Source organism: Ammospiza nelsoni, chromosome 10 (assembly GCF_027579445.1).
Source record: "Ammospiza nelsoni isolate bAmmNel1 chromosome 10, bAmmNel1.pri, whole genome shotgun sequence".
In the NCBI taxonomy this organism is placed as follows: Eukaryota; Metazoa; Chordata; class Aves; order Passeriformes; family Passerellidae; genus Ammospiza; species Ammospiza nelsoni.
This window is the reverse complement of record NC_080642.1, coordinates 9,553,314-9,562,349: the sequence shown is the minus strand read 5'-3', so window position 1 is coordinate 9,562,349 and position 9,036 is coordinate 9,553,314. Positions and strand designations below refer to the sequence as shown.

Below are 9,036 nucleotides of genomic sequence, written 5' to 3'. Positions count from 1 at the left end.
TCTAATTGCAACACATTTTTCAGGGTAATCCAAACATACCTGATGCTTGCTGCAGGTCGTCAGTGAGGCTGTGTAAATCTGTGTGTGCAGAGCAGCTCCCACCATGGCACTGGGTATGCTTGGGGCACCATGGAGGAGGACTCCTGATTCTTGCTAAATTATTCTCTTGTGCCTGTAAGATCCCTACTGCTCTGGCAGTGATGTTTCCCCAGAGCTCCCTTAGGATAAGCAAATGTCAAAACCTCAGTCCCAGACTGATTTCTGAGCTGCTGTTCTGGGGCCATGAGGTAAGGTTACACACACAGATTTTTAGAGGAGATCTTGGTGACTGTGGAAGGAAAAGGCCATGTGTGCCAGACTGGGGACAGCAGGAGGGAACTGGGAATTGGCCTGTCCTCATTCCCCATCTCTGTCACTCTGTGGTTTCTTCTCTCACTGTGTAAAGGATTGAGAGCACTCATAGAAAAGCATCCACTGTTTTTGTTTTCTCCTTCAGCTGCTGTTTTTTCCTCCTGGGACAGGAAGATGCTGGTCTGTGTCTCATGAGACACGTGTGTAACTCAGGCTGTTTCCTTACAGGACAGTGCTCAAAAGACTCCAGACAGGACTAGAAATGCTCCTACAGAGTTCTTTTGAGAGTTTGTGTTACAAAACATGTCCAGATTATAGAAGGATCCCACACATGCAATTTTTTTTTTTTAAATTTCTACATAATCCCTCAGTTTACTGATCAGGCTGCTGAGGGTGCTGCTCTGTGACCACCTGAGGTTGTGTGGTGCCTGAATGAGGTGCTGAGCTTTGCTCAATTTCCAGGGTGCCACTTGGGAAATTTGGAAATGGTCAACCTGTGAGAGTTGAAAACAATACAAAGAGGCTTATATAACCCTAAGGGGGTTTTAGTAAATCTCTAGGAAGAGTCTAGGAATGTACTGGAGATACAACAGGAAACCTCCAGAAAGACTAGAGCAGTATCAATGAAATGGCCAGTCAATCTCCAGAAATCTTCTGGAAAGGTGCTAGAAAACCTCTGAGAAGGCTCTGGAATCCTGTGGGATCCTGCCCTCGTGCTAAGGGGTCTGACCAGTTTCTCTCAGGCAGATGAAAGCCAATAACAGCGGGACTGGCTCAGTGCTTTGAATAACGTCATTTGTTTCAGTGACTCATTAGTGCTGAGGAAGTGCTGCTCTCCTGGGCCTGTCTGGGGATGCTGCAGAGGGACCCACCCTGATTGTTTGTCAGGGGCTAATTGGACCTAAACACTCCTGACTTTGCCAGAGGGAGAGGCGGGGCTGTCAGGAAGCTGCTTCTGTCCCTCCTGACTAATGGGTTTCATCTCAATTAACCCTAGTGAAAATTAAATCACTTCTAAAGCATGCTGCTCTGACAGATCCCAGAGTCCCTCCAGGAGGCCCTGGACATTTCCTTAGCCTCCCTTTTCCACTCCTTAACTCGGGCAAGCCCCCTGCTTGGCACCATGCTGGGACTGAAGTGGTGGTGGAGATGTTGGAGGTAAAGCTCCCAACGCAAGAGGTCTTCAAGGAGGGGGCTGAGAGCCCCAAGCCCCCCAGCATTGCTGTTCCTCCCCTGCAGGCATTCAGTGGCCTCATCCTCTCACCTCTCCCCATCACCCTCCCTTATCTCTCCCCTTCCTTCCCCTTCCAGGGCCAGGAAAAGCTCTTCCTCCTTTCAGAGAGAAGGGTGGGCGCTGCTGATAATAATGATGATGTTGGCCATTTATCTCCTGCATCCTGGCAGCTCCACCCTCAACCCTGCCAGATGCCAGCCAGCCCCAGGCTCTTCCCTTGCTTGCTGCTCTTGGCATTGGTGATGGGTTGGGTTTTCAGCCCAACTATGGGCCACCTTGAGCCTGCAGCAGTGGCAGGATGGGAGAGCTGGTAATCGTGAACATTTCAGAACTGTGAAAGCCTTGTGTGGTTTGCTTGTAACCTCTGATGGGACCAATGGGCCTGAAGGCCCTCAACCAAGGGCGCTGATCTTTGCCCAGGTGGTTTTATGTGGAAGCAAGGGTCTTTGCTCCCTCAGTGAAAGAAACTGCTGGGGCAGACCCAGTTCAATGTGTTCCTCCAGCACTTGTGGGATTAGCCTGGCCCATGCTCTGTGTCTTGGGAGGAGATGCTGCCCCAGCCTTAGGAACTGGCTTGACTTGGCCTCTGAAATCCTGTTCTGTGGGCAAATGTTCCAGCTGGCAGCAGCCCAGATCTGGAGTTTAGTTTTGAGCTCTATACTCCAGTTTCTGGCATTGGTTGCACAGCTAAAGCTTTGGGTTTTGCTTAGAAGAAATACCTGTGCAGGTGCTCAGGTGAGCCATCAGTGCCTTTGCCACTGGGGAATCAGTGTCACCCACATATAGCAGAGAGGTGACTCAAGACCATAATCCCAGACATCTCTGCCCAGTGCACTTATTCTGATGGGCCCTGCTGCCCGACAGGGTTTGGTTCAGCAATGTGTATGTCTGGGTTTTTTTCTTTGTGTTTGCAGAGCATGAGCAGAAAATGGGCACAGGAGGGTCTACCCAGTAAGGGTCCAGGTGAAGCAGGTCCTGGGGAGCAGGGCAGAGTGCTTAGGGGGACACCCTAGGCTCGCTGCCCGCTGCCTGGGTGCAGGGTTGGCCAAGGGGAAGGACAGTGGTTTGGTGGCAACAGCATCCCTGGCCAAGGGTATAAATAGCTGCTCTGGTGACCCAGGGAAGAATGGCTGCACAGGCAAAGTTAATTGTCAGCACAAATTATGGGGACATTGCTCCTCCCAAGATAACCTGCAAGGGATGAAGCATGAACAAATTTTTCCCCTTCAGAGTGAAGGAAAAGGGCCTGAAATATTGGTGCAGTGTCTTTGTTCTCAGTTTTAGGGTGGCTCTCCCATTTCATTGTTTTTTTCCATTCTGTGTCAATGAGAACCAAGATGGATTAACTTTTTGTCTCCCCACCATGCCCTCCCAGAAGAGGAACTGAGATAGCTCCTGCAGGGCTGGGCAAATTCTCTGTTTAATTTAACCTCACATCAAGGTCCTTTTTATTTTTAGCTTAAGCATGAAATCTGGGGTTCAAGGGTGGACAAGAAGCAGCTGAAAAGAATTTGCTGGAAACATCTGCATTGGACAGCAGAGTTCATGGGCTCCTTCAGAGATGAAATCTGATGCTTGCTTCTCTTGCAGGCCTGGAGGTTTTGCAGTTTCCTCCTGAGCGGCTGGGCAGGCCATTGGCCTGTGTCAGTGGCAGCACCAAAGCTATGCTGGTGTGATGAGGGCAGTGAGACCAGACTGGGGATGTTTCTCCTGATGATGAAGCTCTCTGCCCTGCTGTTTCTGTGCAACCAGTTCCCAGACTATTTTGTCCATATTCTTTTTTTCTAATGGAGCATCTCTAGCTCTTCCTTTCTCCCATTTTGGGCTGGATTGCCTTGCTGTGACTGGAAAGCAGCTCTCTCACACCCGGGCAGCACCTAACTGATCATACAACGCCATCTTACAGCGCGCAGCTACCTGATGTGTGTGGGTAAAACCTGATGTTAGTGGGGAAAAGTTCATTAGCACTGTTCATTGAAAAGGCACAAAGACTCGATAAGGAGCTTGGCCAATCCTCCTCTTTGCTTTGGCGGGGCTTCCATCAGGCAAAGACTTGACAGCGCGGCTCCGGCTCATCGCACAGCGCCACAGCCGGGCTCAGCCTCCTCCCGTTCCGCTCGTTCTCTGCAAAGCTCCGCCCTCCTCTCCCGACATCTCCTTCAGACGAAACTTCCAAGCGGGAAGGCTTTTCCCGGCCCAAGGCGGAGCGGGGCGACAAGAGCCCCGGTTGAGGCCGTTCGTCATTTCCAAACCCGAACCGCCCCCAGAGCCCCCGCAGCCACCTCAGGCCGCCGCTACAGCTCCGCCGCCGCGCCACAGAGGGCGCTGTCCGCTCCACCGCCGCGGGCACGCCCCCGCCGCGTGACGCGCCAGTCCCGGGTGGCGATTGGCTGAGAGCGGTCACGTGCGCGGGACGCGGCGCGGGGGCGGGGCCACGGTTGCCGGGGCGACACCGGCGGCGGCTGAGGTGAGATTGGGACAGGTGGGAATGGGGGACAGGGGGAATGGGGGACGGGGGGAATGGGACACCTGGGAATGGGGGACAAGAGGGATTGGACACGTAGGAATGAGGAACGGGGGGAATGGGACACGTGGGAATGGGGGACGGGGGGAATGGGACACCTGGGGATGGGGGACAGGGGGAATGGGGAACAGGGAGGAATGGAGGAGAGGGAGTAATTGGACACGTGGGAATGGGCGGGTGGGAGTGGGGGATTGGGGGATTGTGGCAGGGGAAGTTGAGGGACAGGGTGGATTGGGGTGGGAATGTGGGAGGGGTGGGACTGGGGCAAGGCAGAATGTGGGGCAGGAGGGGCTGGGACACGGAGGATGGGAGGCAGTGGGATGTGGTGCAGGTGAGAGTGGGGCAGGTTGACCGTGGGCTCCTGTGTATGTCTGTCATGTCTGTCTGTCTGTCTGTGTCTCTCCTCATGCCCTCTGGAGGTGCCGTGGCTGATGGGCTGCGCTGTGTGAGCCCTGTGCTCTGCACTAACACCCTTTTTTTGCCGTTTTCCAGCTTTATCAGCAATGAGAAGTAGCAGCAGCCATTAGAAATGGGTGATGTTTTAGCATATGAGGCCGAGTTACTTGGACTAGTGAAAGAGGTTGGTTTTCTCTCTTTATTTCTTTCGTGTTTTTTTTTAATGATTCTTGCAATGCAAGATTTCTCAGTGTTTGCATTCAGAGCCAGGCATTGTAATTGAGGCCTGAATTCTGGAGCTATTTATCTGGTTGAGTGTTGCTACACTCTGAAATTGTGCTGACTTCTGTCATGCCCTGTCAGTTCAAAAGGCTCAATGTCCATTAAATGCAGCAATAAATTTTCTTCTTTGGTTGAATGAAATTACTGGCTAAAGCAAGAGACATCATTCTTTGAGAGATGGTGTTTCAGTTGTCTCTAGGATGCAGAAGGAAATTGAGAGATGGTGTTTTCCTGCCATGAAGTATCAGTTCTTGGTTTATCACTTTGCAGTCTTTGGCATTTGTGAACCATCCTGCAGAGAAACTTTGGCATTTCATGGGCCATTCATTGAAGTATTAATCACTTAAAAAAGGATTAATCATTTACTGAAGCAATAATCATCTAACAAATGTTGTTCCTCTATGTTTTTATCTTGCAGTACTTGGATTTTGCTGGATTTCAAGAAACAGTGAAAGTATTTAAAAAGGAATGTAAAATAAAAGGGAAGCCACTACCTAAACCAGCAAATGTTTCCTCAGAAGATTCATTGCCTGTTCAGGTAATACAGAATTTGCACTTACTTTGAGTAAGAATGAAAACTGAGGTCTCTATCCACCCCGTGAGTTATTACAACAGTGAATTGTCTGAACAGATTCTTGATTATTTGAAGAAATCTCCTGTTAGTCTTCTTCCAGCACAAGAACCTTCAAGTTTGGGGTTGGGGTTATTTTTTTTTCACAACTGCAGTCATTTTGAACTCAAGGCACTAGTTTTGATTTACACTACTTTTAAGTTTTTACTGATATGCTTGAATATATGGGCTTTACTTCTTGTATTAATGGTTGATTCAGGCTCTCAAAGTTACTAAAGATAAGTGAAGAAAGAATATTTGGGTGGTCATTGAAAGGTGGGACATTTGTGAATAAAACTTTTAATTGGAAGTGTTCAGATGGCACTGGAACTCTTCATTCACTAACCTGGTGCTAAGAATATGTGGCTTTTCTGTGTTTGGATTTTCATGATGCTTTTCCCTTTCACAGGAAGAAATGCTTACAGCATTTGAAGATGGTGATCAGAAAGTTTTCTTCCAGCTCTGGGAGGAGCATATTTTGTCTTCACTCCATGACAGTGATCCAGCTGCTCAGAACCTCGAGTTTTATCTCCACATCTACTTTGCCACCTTCCTCTTGAAACAAACTATGGGAAAGCCTGTAAGTTTAGTTCACAATTCGGACCTCTGTTTGCTGTTGTTTGTTTTACTTCATTTATTTGTCTTTAGTGTGGATGAGGATGGGATGTTTTCTAAGAATTATTCCAAGAATATGTATCCAGTTTTGGCCACAGTCTGCATTTTAGTTCAGCCAGATCCTTTGTATTGTGGAGTAGAGAGATGGAAGTTGGAGCTGTCCTTATCCCAAAGTTCCTGAAGTATTTCAACTCAGAAAATACCAAAATGGCAATACTTTCACACTTGTGATTGTAGATCATAACAGATTCTTAAAACATTTATTTTGCTTGGAGTTTGGACTGGAACTGTGAGCTGAAATACAGTAATTTCTGATTAAATGGCAAAGCTCAGTTTTGACCAGCTCAATATATCATGCTGAGAAATATAAATCCCAAGATGTTATAAAGCAAAATCTCTGTTACATGGGGCTTTTATGATGAAGAGACATTTAAGTAGCCTGGATTCAGCCAGATGAGCCAGGGCTTAATAGCTCCTGGCCTTCACCTGTCAGCTGCTTCAGGAGTATTTGGATGCCTGCAGTCTGTTTTCCAGCCTCTAAGGAGCTTTTGTTCTTTTCTGTGTGCCAGCTCCACTTCTCACTGCTGTGCAAGTGGATTTTTTTGTTTCTGCTCTTACCACTGAAATAAAGCATCTCTAAAGTGTGTTTTCTCTCTGTCCTGAGTGTAGCAATGGCATTTTTCTTTAAAAGTCTAGCCTGAAGTGAACAGGAATAATTTACATGCCAAAAGCAATTGTATGTCTCTTCTTTCTTTGGATCTGGATGAGAGAAACAACAGCATTAATTTACATTTTCCTTTATGACTGGTGAAAACATGCAGTATGTTCTCTAGTTAAATAAATACTGATTTTTAGATAACAAATATACTGGAATTTCAAATTTGGTATTAATATACTTGGGTCTCTTTAATTTGCCAGCTTTACAGTGCATTTAGAATGGTAGTTGTCTAAATTAAAAATGCTGCTTTATTTCCTAGGACAAAGCTGAACTTGATGAAAGGATTTCTTATTTCAAGGCATACCTAGAAACAAAAGGAGCTGCACTGAGCCAGACTACAGAGTTTCTTCCCTTCTATGCTTTGCCATTTGTTCCAAACCCCATGGTACATCCTTCCTTTAAAGAACTTTTCCAGGTAAGTATCTGTGTGGCAGAGATGGTTTTGTGGTGACTTACACTGACATACCTACACAAATTTGTTTGTAAAGCATGTTTTGGTATTTTTTAGAGTTACTTGCTCTGAATGCTTCCCTGACCATGTGGCCAGTTGTGCTGCCTGGCTGAGCAGCTGTGGGCAGCCACTCTGGTGCCAGGAGATGTCTTCAGCCTGCATTGCTGCCACCCTGCTTTTGATACCAAATCAAAGCTTAAGTGATACTTGCCCTAGGGCTGGCTTTGGATGTACCAGCTGTTGAGGAGCTCCAGTTTAACACCAAAAAAAGGCATATCCTGCTATTTTCCTTTGGGACTAGCTATAAATAACGAGATAGATGGTTGACCTCAGAGATGGAATATGACTACTCTTTTTTAATTGTACTTAGCAGCATTTTTTTAAAATGTGTTATCTAAGATGAGATCCTCAGGTTTATTCTGAGTAACCCAGGGCCCAAGCTCTTAGTCCACACTCACTCATATTTTCTTGTGGGAATTGTTCAACTCATTCCATATTAGTGTTGAAACACAGATTGTTTTATGTTTGAGAAAGAGCAGCCGTGAGTCACTAGCTTACAAAGCAGAGTTCTTATGGCATATATTTTTCTCAGGCATCTGATGCTTTATATAGCTGGAGTTCCTGATAGTTTGTGTAATACATCTTGAAAAATCATATGCACTCTTCTCTGCAGGAGACAAGGTTCCTTTGGTAATATACAGTGTCCTGTGGTACACCACTGTCTGGATAATGGGTTGGTAAATGCAGCAAGTAAATTCTGTACACTCTCCAGCATGGTGAAATAAGGGCAAATCTGAGCTGTGAGAACAGCTTGCAACATATATATACAGCAGTAAATTTAGGGAGCTACTTGTTGGATGACAAGTTTTTTCATTGGCTGGCTTTTCCTCAAGCAGAAACCAGCTTCACTGAAGCTTGAAATAGAAGGCATGAGTATTTGGTGGATTCCTAGGTGCAGTTTGACTTTTTCCCTTAACTGTTATTTCCTTGTCAGTATGAGACACTACGTCAGGCAGAGGACAGCATTCCAGTTAGTGCTCTGAGTCTGTTCTGGTAGATTTTTTCTGCATTGGCTGTTTTTCTCCAAATCCTTATTTTTGAAACATTTAGTACCCACCAGTGTCATGTCATGATGCTTGCAGTAGTTATTGACAAAACTTACAATTCCCAGATCTTGTTAGGAGCAACGAATTAAAGCTGAGCAGTGCAAAATTACGAATTTTGTACTCTATTCAATACATGTGAAAATATTTTTTTATCCTTTTCTCAAGTTGCTTGTTCTTTAAAGGTGCTTTTACTTTCAGGGCAGTTCAGGGCAGTTGTTGTGTGTGTATATAAGCCACCAACACTATGTGACAGTTTTGTACTTTAAATAAAGATACATTGTGTTTCTAGAACTCTTATCTAGGAATAAGAGTTCTTAATAATAATATCTGAACTCCCCTCTGGCTTCTGTATGCTTTCATGGGGACTGAGCAAACACATTCACATCAGTAACAGTGAAGGGAAAATCTTTTAAATCCGGTATTGGCTGCCTTGTTTTGCCTTGTGGGAAGTTGCTGTGATTCAAGCAGTACTTTCTGCAGAGTGTACATATTTGGTGAACAACTGTCATTCTTTGTTTTTCTTTTCAAGGATTCTTGGACACTGGATTTAAGGACAAGATTGGAAACGTTCCTGTCTCTGGCTCTCAAAGCCAGACAGACTCCTCGGCTTCTCACTATATTTGTATCCTTCTAAGAACACACTTTGCAGATAATTAGAAATACTGTAAAGAGACAGTATAATTTATTGCAAGAGTGTGCTGATAAGATTTATTGCAGAATTGCAGTAACATTGCAGTTTCAGTGTTTTT

At 45.9% G+C, this 9,036-nt stretch overlaps 1 protein-coding gene across 2 annotated transcripts in view; it reads left to right on the top strand.

Annotated features, from left to right (window-relative positions):
- The first annotated feature begins 3,947 nt into the window (after positions 1-3,947).
- Positions 3,948-9,036, top strand: part of ARMC9 (armadillo repeat containing 9) — a 58,984-nt gene continuing 53,895 nt past the window's right edge. Inside the window, exons 1-6 of one of the 2 annotated variants that reach the window (XM_059479563.1) lie at positions 3,948-4,052; positions 4,602-4,689; positions 5,206-5,325; positions 5,807-5,977; positions 6,990-7,145; positions 8,817-8,909. In XM_059479563.1, the coding sequence (XP_059335546.1) occupies positions 4,639-4,689; positions 5,206-5,325; positions 5,807-5,977; positions 6,990-7,145; positions 8,817-8,909 (591 nt within the window). In that variant the 5' untranslated portion in view covers positions 3,948-4,052; positions 4,602-4,638. Of the gene's footprint in view, positions 4,053-4,495; positions 4,690-5,205; positions 5,326-5,806; positions 5,978-6,989; positions 7,146-8,816; positions 8,910-9,036 lie in introns of those variants that run through there. The other variant, XM_059479564.1, reaches the window with a different exon arrangement.